Genomic DNA, 16,555 nt, shown 5'->3' on the forward strand with positions numbered 1-16,555 from the left:
AAAAAAAATGACATTACAAATAATGACACTAGTAACAACATGCCACTTTGGCATGTTCTACTTTTATCAAAATAGATATTTTTTTATTAAAAATAAAAACTATAACCACAAATCTAAAAAAAAAAAAATGTCTACATTTACAAATAGATAAATAAATAAAAAATATTCAACATAATACAATGTCAGAGATCACAATTTTCCAGAGACACGGTTAATTTGGTTCAATTAACCTCAAAGCTGTTTCGACTGACTAAATCTCACAAATGTTGATATTCTGATAACATTAGCAAATGAAAAATAGGGAAGCCATTCATTAAAATTCATCTTGCTCCCAACTTAACCTATTTGGCAGTATTCATAATTTCATATGTATGGGGGAATTTCGCAATATGCCATTGTCAGCCCTCGTAATTCTCTCTGTCGCCCCCTATCAGTTTTGTATGGGCTCGTGGCACTAACTAAATCTCCTCAATTACTACAGGATTGATGTTTTGGTTCTCGTATAAAATGTATTTGTGATCAATGCACTGGCATGAAGCGAATTACCGGTACTTATTTTCAGTTCCCTTGTGCACCATAAACCATTATTATTCAAATAGACTTGTCAAGGGGGGAAAGCTTATAAAGTTATTTATTTATTTATTTATTATTTTTTTTACCAAGGCTGCTTAGGGGGTCTGTGGAATTTTTCAAATAAAACGTTTCGGGGATCATTGGCATCAAAAAGGTATGAAAATTTAAATAGACTATAGTTTCTCAAACCAAAAAAAAAAAAAAATGCAAACGGGAACTACAAACGAAGCATTAAAGCCCCTTTCCTGATAGTTAGTGCGAGCTTGATGTGTGTGCGTGTGTGTGTGCGTGTGGGGGAAAGTGGGTGTCGCTGTGTAGAATAATTATACGAGACAAGGGAGGCATTTTCTGACTGCTGGTTTCACAGAGGACTCAACAACTCGAGGTCTGAGGACTGTTGTCAGTGTTGTGCCTTCATCTGCAATCAGGGTCCCGTGAACGGATTTGATCTGGATTTTCGACAGGTAGGACCAGTCGGAACGTGGATATAATGTATCCAAGCACACATTGTCTCGAGATCCTGAACTCTTAAGTGGACCTATGATGATCTGTCTACGAAGAGACGCGAAGGGTGCACGCCGCCACAGAAGCCCCGCGGACTGTTGTTGTCTGAGAAATGATAACAAATGAACGACACGGAAAGGAACATGGTTGAAAGGACCAGTAAATTTCTGTTGATCGTCGTCGGATCGGTCTTCTTCATGCTGATTTTGTACCAGTACGTGGCGCCAGGGGTGATAAACTTCGGCTCCCCGCACGGGTACCTTCTTGGCGAAGAGGACATGACCATTTTCCCCACTCCGGATCCGCACTATGTGAAAAAGTACTACTTCCCTATTAAAGATCTCGTGCGCAACATTGATTTCGAAATCAAGGGGGAAGACGTGATTGTGTTTCTCCACATCCAAAAGACCGGCGGGACCACATTTGGCAGACACCTGGTCCAAAATGTTCGACTGGAGCTTCCGTGTGATTGTAGACCGGGGCAGAAGAAGTGTACTTGCTACCGTCCGAACCGAAAGGAGACCTGGCTGTTTTCTCGGTTCTCCACCGGCTGGAGTTGCGGCTTACATGCTGACTGGACCGAGCTCACCAACTGCGTCCCGGGAGTTCTCAACAAAAAAGAAAGCAAGTCGAAAAAAATTAGGTGAGTTTGTTTGTTTGTTTGACCCCGCAAGTGCTGAAAATCTCACGGTTTTCAAAACATTTCGTTTTCGCGTGGAGTTTAAGAGCGTCAAGTCAAGTCAAAGTCTAAGTCAAATTTGAGGAAGTCGTTCCTCATTGGGTTTATCGTTAATTGTTGTATGGATAAGTTAGTAACATTAAGGTTTTAAACGATTTTTCGGCCTCAGTAAATCTCCAGTCGTTCATAAACAACATACTTTCTTTATTAGTTTCTCCAAGGCGCTGGTTAATTACCCAATCCAGTCAAGTTTACAGTATCAGTTTCACGAAGGAAAACTATATTGGAATCCATACGTTGTTACTGAAGTAATGTGCGTTTCGTTTCAGCAATATCGCTTCAATTTATTTGATTTTATTTACATTCCACGTGAAAAACGTAGGCTACGTTTTTTCCATTTTTTTAAAGTATATATATAAAAAGCTATTTTATCAGATATGACTTTGATGCCTAATTTTCATCTGTAGTAGTCCATAGGACCTATATAATATTATAATTATTGCTATATTGTGTTGAAAAGATTGATGAAAATTGCTGACAGCTTTTTAAATTAGCCATCATGATGGTAATATGACTGACTATTTAAGACCATACTGACAACTCATTTGACGCTTGTCCTTAGTGTTCACATCCCGAAGAGGTGATATCATTATGACAAGATTATTAATAGAATAGTACATAATATATTTGACACTTTTATTCAGACCCCTGAATTTGACCTGAAGTAAAATATATTACTCAGTGGAACAGAAGTAATAGTTTATCACTCCGTAGGTTTGAACTTGTCCTTAATTTCTATCAAAATATAGTTGCTGACTTTCAGAGCCTTTTGCATCATTTAATATCTTTTTTGATGAAAGTCGTATCACAGGTTACCACAGTTGACTGTAGTAAGTTGTGGAAGTTCCACAAATTGTAGTTCCATCCCATGCAGGGCTTGAACATACAGGCTTACAGTTTATAGCTTGGAGTTTTAAACACTAAACTATATCATATTTCTAACCTTTGTGTCACTGTAACTTCTCTAAGCTGACCACAAAATGAAGTGGCTCGGTTCTGTTTATTGTCACAATGACGAGAAAACAGTTACAGAGTATACACAAGGAAGTTCTTCAGCTGTGTAACCAGTTAACTGAAACGCACAATGAGGTGTGTTTTAGCAGACCTGCAGGGAGAGCTGAAATATCATGCGGATATCTTGCTATTCTGGACAACTTAGACGTCTTTCATGACTTCTTTGTGCGTTCAAAAATCACTGACGCTAAATGTGATAATGGATACTGTGACTCATGTTTCAGAGTTACTAAGTGCAAGGAAAAGTCATCCCAGAACTTGCCTTGCCTTTCACTTTCCCAGGTGGTTTTCTAAGGATCTTTGTTTGTTTTTTCTCTGCTGGAATGAATAAGTGAGCATTCCAGTGTACTTTAGCAAATGGCCAGTTAACGTCTTATATCTCTAATTGACATGCTGTTTGAAAAAACCTGTACTTTTCACTAAAGAACTTCTAGATCCACAGGTTTCACAAACCATTGAACGGCCACATTCTGTCAGCTGTAGGCTAGGCTGATGAAAATTGGGAATTTCATGGATGGTTATGTCCAATAACTGAAAGAGTGGGTTTAAAAGCTTGCCCAACTAGCCTAATAGTTATCTCGCTGGCTGAGTGCATCACACATGCCTTGATGCACAAGCCTAAGAAACTTGCGCTACCAAGAGAGCCATCAGTTGTTGTTACTGGCAGATCTCAACAGCCCCACACCATCAGCCACAGTTACACTTAAACAAGTAGGGCGCCGTTCACACTCCCCTGCTGTTGACTTGTTTTCAAGATGGAATCGCCATGTGTTCAGTGACTACAAAGTGCTTTTATAGTACACGATTCATAGAGATATTGTGACCCTGTAGAAAGGTTAAGGTAAAAAAAAAAGCTAGAAGAGTTTTGTCAAAAAGGACAGATGTATATTAAAGGTTGGTTCACCCAAAAAAGAAAATTCTGTCAATTACTCAGAAAAATACCTCATGTTGTTCCAAAACCTTTAGACCTTTGTTCACCTTTGGAACACCTATCGTGGCGACAGTGGTTCAACCTTGGTTATGAAGTGACGAGAGTACTTTTTTTTCCTTTATTCCACAATCTCTTCTCTTTCGTGTCACTCTCCTATGTGATTCACGTAAGCACCACAACACATGCATGTGGTTCTCAGCCAATAGTGAACTGGCATTCTGCCGTAGAACCCGTAAGTGTCGCACTGTTTTAATAGCATAAGATATTTGACTGGGAAGAGATGACATTGCTGAATAAAGTCGATATTTTTATTGTTTTTAAGTAATGCTGGGCGGTGTGACAAAATGTATATCAGGGTGTTTTGTAAATTAGATCTGTTTTATGATATATGACGTGATTTTTTTTTTCCTATGCATGAACAAGTGTTTACCACTAGGGGCACGAGATCTCTGGAGACTAAACTGTGACGAGATTTCTCGTCGAGGTGAAAAGCTGTCTCGTCATATTTTCATGATCTGGTCATGATGGAGTGTGAGTAGGCATGTGCCGATATCATTTTTTCATGTTGCGATTAATTGATGAAGTTTTATCACGATATACGATATTATCACGATATTGAAATAAGTTGCAAAAAAAAGTGTTGCCATAGCATAACAGCTTTAAGAACTATTTTTGTAAGAACAAAAATAACTGAATGTTTAAATACAATAGTGCACCAAAAATATATACAGCTCTGGAAAAAAAAATTAAGAGACCCCTCATTGAGAAATCAATGTTATGTGGTCTCTTGATTTTTTTCAGAGCTGTAAAACTAAAATTTTCAAACAGATTAAAGTGCAAAAGAATTAGGCTATAAAGAACAACAGGTAGGCTTACAAATTACAATAAGGTCTCATTATTTAATGCATTAACTAAGATTGAGCAATAGCTACATTTGGTACAGAAAGTATAATGTTTTTGTTAATGTTAGTTAAGAAATACTGATCATTGTTAGTTTTATCTAAGGTCCATTAAAAAAGTTATTTTGATTTTGATTTTAATGTTATTAAAAAGTAACTAAGAAATGAACATAGAATGATTAATTCTTTATAAGTATTTTTCATTGTCAGTTTGGTAATAATGAATTAACATGTTAACTAATGAAGTCGTATGTCTCAAAGTTATACTGAACAATAACAAATATAATTAGAACAATTCTAATTATTAGGGTATGTTGTAGTCCAGATTAAAACATAAATGTTTAAATTTGAAAATAAATAGCCTATTAAGTCTTTAAGTATTAAGTATTTGGTGCTGTGATGAACAACATTGAGATTACAAAAACGAATAGCTGTTTTAAAAACTACACGCGTTTTTTTGTTTGTTTGCTGGTTTCCGGGGTAACCGGCTGCATTCTGCAGTTCATCAGCGCCCTCTGCTGTCATTGAGCGGTCAGTCATGTGCAAACGCACGTTGGGCTTGTTTATATCTGAGCGCGTGTCCCTTTGACGCAGAATACAGCGGTGTTGAGCATTTATACGGTTTATGGGCAAAGTATTCTTGAGTGCATTATAAAAAAATTATAAATTGTTAATAAATTAATATTTACGATATTTTAAAGTGCCCACGATAACAATATCGTGCATATTCATTATCGTGATAAATCGCATTATCGAAAATCGGCACATGTCTAAGTGTGAGGGTCAAGTTTATATTACGCCTCCACTCTAGTTTTGTTTTTTATAGAAAGAAAAACGGTTTAATTCAGGGGGATAATTATAACAGTCACTTCAATTCCATCAGCTCATCTAGTACTAGTTTGTGTAGCACATTTTAAAGGTCTTAGGATATTTTCAATATACAAAATCAACATTTTCAGTGTTGCGCTTCGCCACGTTCCGAACGTTGTTAAAGCGACATATAACGGTATTGTGGTATCATCAAAATTCATATCATAACAAAAATAAATACCGGCTTTCGGTATGAACCGGTATACCGCCCAGCACTAACAAAAAGTATTCTCGTTGCTTCGTAACATTTAAGGTTTTTGTAACATTTAAGGACTCGCATGCAATATTTTAACGATGACTTCACTACCTTTCTTGCCCTCAAAAGTGGTCGTTTTGTTGCTGTCTTTGTAGGGTTCCAAATATGAACGAATGTCTTACATGTTTGGAACAATATGAGGGCGAGTAATTAATATCAGAAATTTTTGGGTGATCTAAACCTTTAAGAAATGTTTATGTTTACATCCTAATGACGTTATTGGTATGTACTATATAGGTTATCATCAGGCACTTAAAAAAATCATTTAGATTATATTTACCTTCATCTAATGCTCCATTGAAGTTAATCATTAATTAACTTTTTAAAAATAAAAACACTGTTAACTGTAAACTTTAGAAAATCTCTACATGAGTATCGGTGTCCTGTCGCTGCTCTAGTATCTCGAGTTGCTGACTGACTATTGATTATACTAGTAGTTGAACCTCCTTCTCTAATGGCTTTTAGGGTGGGGGAAGTTACTCGTTAAGATTATCATAAATTCTACAGTAAACTGTCGTTATTATTTGTTTTCCCCCTGGGTTACGTCTCAATCACACACATGTATGTGTGTGCGCGCGCCGATGAGAGAAGGAGAGCAATTTGACTCTCAACCAGAAATAGAATAAGGTTAGTTGCACTTGAGGAAAATGTTGTAACTGATAGTTAGGATAGGGTCTATGCACTGCTGAATTAATGTTGCATGCAGTTGCATGGAGAGGCATTGTCTTAATGACAGGCCAAGAGGTTTAGCTTCACACTGACTCCTTTGAATTGCTTTTGCGACTGTCTATGCATACTTTGTGTATCTTGTGTTAGTAATACAGGATATGCACGTACAAGTATCAGCTGAACAGCTCCAGACAACCTTTAAAATATTTAAGCAAACTCAGCAAATTTCACAGCGTCTGTAAAGAATACATCTTTCATTTGCTGAGGGAAATATAAGCGGTATGAGTGGCCAAATCTTTGAGTTTGCTAGGTGTTTTTTACTAGTCTAAGTCAAAATGGCTGCTGGTCTCTATAACAATCTGGTGTGTGCCCCACGTTTGTGCTTTGGTTTTATTATTGTTCCGAGGGAAATTGTAAGTCTAATCAAAGCTGATTAGTAATCAAGTCAAATTTTTGGTGTAGTAATCATGTCAATAGCACAAACTGTGGACATATACTTAGCTTTTTGAAGAAGAATCTGTATTGTGCCCTGTGCTTAACCCATCACCCACACACCATGTTAGTTTTCACCCAAGCAAACAACTATTGACAGCTTTAAGTCCAATCTGTCTGTAGCCCTTGGCAACAGACTGTTTACATCATCTGCATATCATGAGAGTTGCTTATCTTAACGGTTATGCAGGAAACTGCAGTTAAAATGCCGGGATGGCATCCATAAACCTTACCATTATCCGATAATTAGATTATTGTGCAGTAATGTCATTTATTAATCTATATGTTGCTACTTAAGTAACCCCACACCTCTCTCCTTTCCGGGCTGATGTGCAGTTCAAAGTGGAGATGTGATGAAGCGCTGGCTGTCATAGATCTAGATCAGGCGGGATGGTGACATAGATTTAGACAGAGCTGCTTTTGTGCTAAATTTGGGTCTCGGGCTCCACTGGGAGCTGTTCAGGGATATTATGTCTAGGTAAGGTCTCTTTGTAGCTTGAATGATTATAAGAGGATTTGTTCTGGACATAAATGCTGATAATCAGTACAGCAGATCTTCAGCCTGATTTTTCCACTACAGCTGTTATGAAACTAATGTGCAGCACGGGTTGATTATGACTCACTTTGCAGTCTCGGGATAAATATTTAGTCCGCTAGAGTCAAATTGCTATTTCTGGTAGACTTTCACTGATTAATAGCTTTCAGTGAATAATTTGTTAAGTAATTTGCCTGTAAAATTGACCTACGGGATTCCTTCAGGAAAATATACCACAGATTCAGTAGTTAAACATGTTTATTAAAGGTACACTATGTAGAATTTTTGTAGTAAAATATCCAAAAAACCACTAGCCCAGTGTTATATTTTGTCTTACAATATCCCAAATGTTTCCAACTATTTGTCAATTTTGAAGAAAAAAATTGAGCTATTTTAACCAAAGGAGCTGGGACGTCTGAGGGAGTCACCTGTCGATTACGTCATATCTGCGTTACCCTCGGTTTCTGGTTTTATTCTGCAGAAATGCTTTACTATTAGCAGTGTGAACAAGTGTCACCGCAGACGCTGAGCGAACGTCATAACATCATTTTAAACACACTTAAATGTATCTAATATGATAAACAGAGCTGCGCTACCTCATACTCATGACCGGAAAAACGGAAATGGCGTTGCGACTGTGTCCCGTCATAATAAAAGTCCCGCTGCTCGCGAGCCGTGTATTGCGCAACAATCCCTTAGTGGCCTTGCTCAGCTCCTCAACCCTCAGTCTGCTCTTCGTCATACTACATTAATAATCGCAACCATGAACATGATTTCTGCCCGAGTCCTATCCCGATTCTTTTCCACTGGCTGTGAGCTGACCACATGTCCCAAGATTCTTCGCTCAAACTTGGCGTCATCAGACTACGCCTTTATTTTGAATAGTCGCCCTGTAGCAGACGGAAAAGTTACATAGGGCAGCTTTAATGAATTCCAAAAATGCATAAATAGAACGTGCATGTATGCTCGTTCGTGATTAGTGTAATCCCCGCCCATGCAAATGACGTGTCCAGGAACGCTGTGGAATCTTCTTGAATTCTTTAGTTTGCAGAAATGTTAAAGAGACTAATTGGGCATATAACTAGCAATAAATATAAAATTATCCACAAAAGCTTGTTTTAGCCAGCTAAAAAATGCCTGGTGCTCTTCTGAAAATGGCCAGCTGGTGGCGCTTGAAAGTGTTTTGCAAGGGCAGTGCTTTTCCAGCTTAGATATTTGGTTGCTATGATACAGAATATCCATGGCAGTAATGTTACCAGCATCTCATTTTGAAGAATATTACTGAATATAAAAATGCAGTAAAAAGCAGTATTAACTTTCTATTATTGTTAGTCAGACGGTGTAAAAGTGAGATGATTGGTCAGTGTAGTTTTTGTCCCACCCCTTCCTTCACTGTGATGGAGCTGATTTTTATATATTTTTAATATTGATTATCAATATATAAATATCATCTATTTTACATTTTAAATAGCGAAGTATTTTACATGTAAACAACTTTAGATGTGTTTATAGTTTTAGGTTCATATGATATTTAACTAATTGATACGTTGATAGGTTGATTTTATTGTATTTAATCAAGCCGGATAATTAAATCTGTTCAATTCCATCAAATTTGTTTATTTACCTCATTTGATATTTATTAATAGTTTTATTATGTTCTGAGTGATTTATAATGGGATTTTTAACTCATTTAAAATGATTTCATAACTTTAGTTTAGCTTAGAAATGTCAAACTTTAAAATGTCAAAATTATAAATTCTGCCTCTTAAATCGTACATAATCATAATGTTTGTAATACATTGATGTTTTTTTGCCGTGTTTAGGTTTAGTGTAGGATTGAGGTATTTATTTATTTATATACTTTTTAGGGGGTTATTTATTTATTGGAGTAATTATTATTTATTTTTATTTTTTTGGTAATAACACATTTGAATATTCAGCAGCCGTTACTCCAGTCTTCAGTCACATGTAATTATTTAACACATTTTCAAGCCTTCTAAAACAATGGGGCACTGATTCATGGTACCTGATAATTATTTTTAATTTTTTTACTTATTTTCTTTTTTTTAATCGCAGTTCATGTATTACTTGCAAAAAAAGGTAATTGTGGTATCTAGACTCCCAATGTGTGAATCCTCTTTGCCCCACTGGTGTAATCTTGAAGAAGGTGCTCTGCTCGGACTGGTAATAATAGTGGTGCTGGCTGCAGGATGTGATTTACTGTGAGCCAGAGAGACAGGACAGCAGCCTGTGAGGGAACAGGTCAGCGGTAAGCCACTAACTACCTGTCCGCAGAGACAAATGAGGGCCAAATTCTCTCAGACTTTCCCCCTGCTCTTATTTTTTTTGTTGTGCTCATTACCTTCCTCGCTGTATATACTCCTCTTTCTTTCCTCTTCGTGTTCTTCTCTGCAAGCATGACTGAAATGTCTCCTTTAATGTAAAACTGCACAATTATGACCATCTTTGTGTTGTAAAATGATGGGGAAAAGTATATAAATTGCGGTTACCTGGCATGCGAGTTTAATGCAGGAGTCTGGACCGTTTTAAGGGATGGATTTCCTGTAGCAGGCATGAAACTGGATGAGCTCTGGCTGAGCAGTGGTCTGTAGCGGCGATGAGAAGCATGAGGTTCGTCGCTAAATTGAATCAGATGTTGTCAGGCTGTGATGGCTCACGGTTCAGTGAGAGCCACTCAGACACACTTTGGAGGTAATTGGAGGACTTTTCTGTTCAACCTTGCTCGTTCTTTCGTTGATTTACCGTACCGTACCAGTGCAGAGCTGATATTATTCTGATTTTACACAGATATCACACAATCAGACCCACTTCTGGGCCTCATGGTCTTGTCAAATTTTGAAGTCCACATTGGAGCTTATTCATTCCAACAACTACACAGTTAGATTTTTATGTGACATTTGAGGTGGACATAATTCTTCCAGTAATGTGAAATATATAGAGTTGTTCAGACAGGCAGAATAAAAACTTTTTTTTTTTTATCTGGGTCTCAAATCCGTTTCGTTTTGCACTAAAATAACAGTGCTGCGATGGATTATGTCAGGTTTTGCAAGAAGAACTCTTCATAAACGCATTGCAAATGCCACCTTTGCTGTTTTTACGATGTATTTGTTAACTGATCTCATGAAAAACAATCAATAGTGGTCCATCAATTGCACATTTCTTGGCTATAGCACATTGAATTGGCTGTGGTGCTTGCAAAGTTCAAAGCCGTTGAGGCTTGTGGATAGCTCAGTATTAAAATAATTCACCCAAAAATTTAAATTATCCCATAATTTACATGCCCTCAAGCCATCCTAGGTGTATATGACATTCTTTTTTCAGCCAGACACAATCGGAAATATGTAAAAAAAATATATAATGGCTCTTCCAAGCTTCACTGGTAGTGAATGGTACCAAAAAACACATCTATCCATCATAAAAGGAATCCATATGGCTCCAGGGGGTTAATAAATGTTTTTTTTTTTTTGTAATAAAATATCAATATTTTTTACTTAAACTGCAATCACTAGCTTCCAGTAACGTCCCTTCATGCATTCACAAGAGAGTTGAGTTCCAGCGTATAACTTGGGACGTAGGTGCAGCATAAGCTTCGGTCAGAGTAGACGCCTCTTGCGGTTCAAACAAATAGGGTTGAAAAATTCAATCTCCTCCGTTCTGCCATGTGTTGGGTCAGAGGTCACTCTTCTGCCAGAACTAGACTTAAGCACCGTCGTTATCATTTTGGTCTTCAAAAAAAAATGGTATCATTCACTCACATTATAGCTTGGAAGAGCCAGGATTTTTTTGGTCTGCCGATATGAGCCTATTTTTTACGGCCACAAAATGATTCTAATTGGCCTCTTTGCATTGGATTTCTCTATTTTAACCTTAATTACTATACTAATTGTAATATAAATAATATAAATATTAGAATTTTTTTTTAAGTGGTCATTAATGGACCATAATTATTGCACAGATAGTATTTAGTACCAAAAGATCTCCTCAAAATATTCAATAAGTATTACTAAACTAAAATTAAAAAATGGTGTACGGTCACATTTGACTATGATGGTAAGGAATGTCTCAGGGCTAAATACAAGAGCATAACATTACAATGTTGCATCTCCATAACTCTCCCATTTTAAATGCAGTTGATGTAATAATCAATGCACATTATGCTGTACTGTGTACCAAAAATTATTGCAAATACCTGTATAGTGAAGCTGTTGTCTATTCCAGTGTTTCCCAACCTTTTTTCAGTCATGGCACCCTTTAAAATTTTTCACAATTTTGTGGTACGCTAGGGGTGTAACCGTACAGATTGCTCATGGTTTTAGGTTCACGGTTTCAGTACAGTTATGTTCAGTACAATTATAGGTATTATCTATGTTCAGGGGAAAAAGGACTACTGTCAAATGAAAATAAGAACAAAAACTTAAATACAAGCAGCAGCACAAATAAATACTATTAAGCAAATATAAGAATAAAATAAACAATGCTTTTCAGGGAGGTCTAACATTAGATTTTAGGTAGAGAAATGGTAATCAAATGTAAAATAACTGCATATTTAACTGTTTAAATTAAAAATGAATCCTTATTTAACGTACAAAAGCTATTCATTTAAGAGCAGTGAGTGATGTCTATGTCTTTTGTTTGACATTAAACAGACAGCAGTAAAGGCTACTGCCTTTTTAAGACCTAATACAAGGATAGTCATCGTCTTTTTTGTATAAAGTTCACTTAAGGCATACAGAGTAGGCTACAGACTATGTCTTGGATACTCATCAAGATGGACATTTTGACATATTCTTGATTGAGTTTATCCGTTCAAGCACAGGATTTGAACGGGCTGAAATAACTCAGCATTTGCGAGCTGTGAGACGAGTGCGCGCTTTGGGACGACTGCACAGAGACAGATCTTCTCACTGACTCGCGTCTTCTGGCGAATATACCCGGGTGACGATGGCGAAAACGGCTGTTATATTCGGACATGTGGTAGCACTCGAATGCATTGAACAAAGTTTACAAAGAGAGACCGTTTTGCCCACGTTTTTCTTTTATTATCGCTGTTGTTGTAGTGAAGAACTAACTATATTTGTTTAGAACTATTGAGAGTGCCGTGACCACGCGCGCTACCGCGTGATGAACGCGTGTCGCAACTCTGTTATTCAACTGCTCTGGTTTTAACTGTTATGCCACACTAAATGCGCCAAAATGCAACAAAACTTGTTTAAGACTTACAGACGAATGAAACGCAGCGAGTGTGTGTGAGTGAGTGATTAAGAGGGGAAGGAGGGAGGGCTAAGAAAATGCAGCTGAACAAATATGCGTGCGTGCAAAAATTAATGAATGACGAAGCTATATGTGGCAGCCGGTGTTGATTCTATGGTGGTCCGCCACAAATTAGTCTATGTGTGGGAAACACTGTTGTATGTGGGAAAGGTTCATGAAAAAAGAAACATTTTGATCATAAAGCTTAGAAAATTGTGTATTTCACAGAAAGTTTCTGTGAAAAGCTTCACAGTCCTTTAGCTCATCCTGGGTTTAAATTTCATTCATGAACATATCCGTTTTGATTTTTATACTGTTTAATGTTGATAATTATTTTACATATGCATCTGCTTCTATGAGATCACTTGTTTCTGCTTTTTCTTTTCTTGTGTTTTGATCAGGAGATTCTGTATTCGTTAAGGAGATGAGTAATAACACCCCCTACTGTATAACACTGAAAACATGGAAAGCCGGAAAACCTCAATAGTGCGTTTTATCGTAATAGACAAAATAACAAGACAGAAAAAAATTGCTCAATGCTCTTGACTGAATAACTTCATTGATGGTTATTCTATATTTATACAGTGAAGACCATGGTGATATTTCATTTGATTACTATTTCTGTAGCTTACCTGAAAATGTAGTTTAGACCTATGAAAAACTTTTTTTCAACACTTGTATTTTTGTTCTGTAGTTTTTATGTACATTGTATGTATATTATGTACTGTATTACATATACCAGTCAAAAGTTTGGACACATCAATGGGAAAGTGTGTCCAAACTTTTGGCTGGTACTATTATATACTCACAAATAATATTGGTTGATATATATCGATATCTGACTTTTTGACTCTTATCGGTATCGGTCCATAAAACCCATATCGGTCGGATTCTAACTCCGACTGTGTTTGGCTAAAAGAAGAAAGTCTTATACACCTAGGATTGGAGGCCGGTTGATCATGGGATGCACCTGAACGTTAGGACGTTAGCTGTGTCTGCACATTGCATGATAGGATAGCGCTCAGCCATGTCCCTATGAGCTGGGACAGCCTTAGTGTGTTAATCCAATCAGATCAGCGGGGGATTAGAGGCCGTTGTCTCCAAAGAAGTCCATGGAGTTATGCTAATCTCTTTAGCGATGTGTGCTGGGGCCGGGGCCAGAGCGTGTATCTCTCTCTCATGAGATGGAGACAGACAGACAGCCAGACATACAGACAGACAGTTGGTACCTGTTGACACTTGACATGGGGTAATTTCATACAGAAGAGAACATCCCTGATCATGTAGCATGTTTTTGGACCACAATGGTTGGGAACATGGAAGCGTCTTAATGCCAATTCACACTAAACTTACAGACAACAACCAATGGCAACAGACACTTGATAGATTGTTTTTTTATATATATATATATATATATATATATCCATTGTTTAGTGCTTGTTTTCACCAATTAAACATGTTGAATCGACGTTTGTCGAGTTGTAGAATCAAATGTCTGAGAAGTGGTGTACTGTAATCTAGTGGTTGTCTGCATTCGTCAGCCTCTGTGTGCAGTGGGAATTGGCCTTTATAGAAATTGGTTCCTTTTTTAAAAAACAACAACAAAATAAACCAGAACCAAATGATGTTCCAAATGAAATTCACATTCCTTTTATTAAATCAGAGACGTACAGTGCAACCAGTGCATTCTGATTCTTGAATGCATGGATATTATGAGTCTGCTCTTTTTAGTGAATCAAAAACATACTTGCTGTGCAACCAGCATGGCCCAATTCTCAAACAAATAATTGCGAGTCATTTTTAATCAGGCCTCAGTTTTTTTCAAACTTGAAAGACTTTTCTTAAATATGAAACTCTTGTCTGTACCAAACCGAGCAACACTTTTATTTCTTATTCAGCATGAAAGTTGAAATTGATGCTTACAAATGCGTCACACATTTAATGGCAAAAAGTCCTGCTTGAATACGCCCTGCGCTGCCTCAGTGACTAGATGACTGATGTTCACATCATTTGCCGGGACTCAGTGCTGTATGAAATTGAATTCAGGGAAAGCGAAGACCGCAAGATGGGGATTTAGTAGCTGATCATTGTATTCTACTCGGGAGAGAAATGTTATCAGTTACTCCCTTTGGGAAAAGCAAGCTTAAACCGAAGGAAACGTATACAGACTTCACCACACAGGAAGTACACAAACTCGCCGGTCGATCTGTTAAATAAAAGTGATTAGAAGAGTTTCTCATGATCGTTGTTCCTGTCGTCCTCGTAGCATCAAGGACTTGAAGAGGATGAGTGCTGGGAATATGATTGAATTCTAAATGAAAAAAGCACAACTGTTGTTATTGCCATGAACTTTGATTTCCTAGGCTTCCTTTGTCTTACTGTGAGAGATGTCTGCAGTTGAATGACATCTCATTTAGAATGTCTTCAGTTCTATACCGGTGCGCTCAGGAAATGGGCCGTCCTGCCGTCTTGCACTAGATTGATGCTCTACAAGGGCAAATTACAACGTAATGAGTGGTTAGCAGGAGACACTCTTTAATTAGAGCCTGATGGTCTCGAGTGAGTCTGAAGGACAACTATGGATTATTGAGTGCCTGTTTGTCTGGATGTTTCAAGTAGCGACTGGTCACCGTCTCACACTTTCTCCTGTATTTTTAGTCGATTCCAAATCTGGAAGCCCATTTCAAGACGGGCTAATAATAGCCCAGGGGCCTAATATGACAATGATGTGCAATCTGTCTCCTTCCACTGAACGTCTGACAGGGCGCAAGCAGACTGCAGATATTCAGCTCATGTTAGCTGAGATACCCTCATTAAAACGGGTGATGAAGGAGAGCAGTTTGTGCGGGAACAATGACAGAATCAAAGCTGTGACCAAATGGTGGTTCCAGTGGGATTTCATTATTGAATTTTCAAGCATGTCAACATATTTAGACATGTACACTTTGTGGTTTGTGTAGGACCTTGCTTCATTTGGATGTCATTGGTATAATATTGGGCTGCACAAGCTGTGTTACCTGTGCCATGCTTTATATCCTCCACATTTTCTACAGCGATTGTTGTGGAAAAACAGCTGAATTTAATTGAATATGATGTTTTTTTGGGGCCTTTTTGCTTCTTCAGTGGGAAGAGATTATATTGAGATGAAGCTGGATTGTGCCAATTGAACCACAGTCAAACATTAAGCGTCGGATTCAGTTTGATTCTGATTCATTTGGGTATATTTGAGTTCCATCTGTTTTGCTTACATATTAAAGAAATAGGTATTGCTGTAAACCATCTAAAATTATAAATGTTTCTGATGAAATCTGATGTAACCCTAACCCAAAGTATAATAATAATAGTATATATAAATAGTACTAAAATAATTGACCACTATATGTATCATGCAGGCCGACCAACTGAAGAAATAGTGTTGTAAAGGTGGCGAGATAAATTGAGGGATCCAGTATGCTGATTTAGGGCTAGGCGATATATTGAATATTAGCAATAAAATCGTAATAATTTTGACGACGATGTAAAATTTGAAAATATCGTAAATATAGTTCAAACTCTGCTTACATCATTTTATATATATATATATATATATATATATATATATATATATATATATATATATAATTTTATTTTATTTTATCAAAGATACAATAAAAAAATCTATATTGTAAATATTAAATTACTTGTATCATGAAATAAGATTTTGGTCATCCCAACTAATCTAAATAGTTTTCTTTGTTTAATGGTGGAAAAAGAAAATCATTTTTTTATTATTATTTAAAAGCAATTGCAAACATATCGTGAT

At 37.0% G+C, this 16,555-nt stretch overlaps 1 protein-coding gene across 1 annotated transcript in view; it reads left to right on the forward strand.

Annotated features, from left to right (window-relative positions):
* Positions 1 to 847: 847 nt before the first annotated feature.
* Positions 848 to 16,555, forward strand: part of hs6st1b (heparan sulfate 6-O-sulfotransferase 1b) — a 76,021-nt gene continuing 60,313 nt past the window's right edge. The window contains exon 1 of the mRNA XM_067435442.1: positions 848 to 1,720. Within this exon, the coding sequence (XP_067291543.1) occupies positions 1,200 to 1,720 (521 nt within the window). The 5' untranslated portion in view covers positions 848 to 1,199. The remainder of the gene's footprint in view (positions 1,721 to 16,555) is intronic.

This window comes from Pseudorasbora parva, chromosome 24 (assembly GCF_024679245.1).
Source record: "Pseudorasbora parva isolate DD20220531a chromosome 24, ASM2467924v1, whole genome shotgun sequence".
NCBI classification, from domain to species: Eukaryota; Metazoa; Chordata; class Actinopteri; order Cypriniformes; family Gobionidae; genus Pseudorasbora; species Pseudorasbora parva.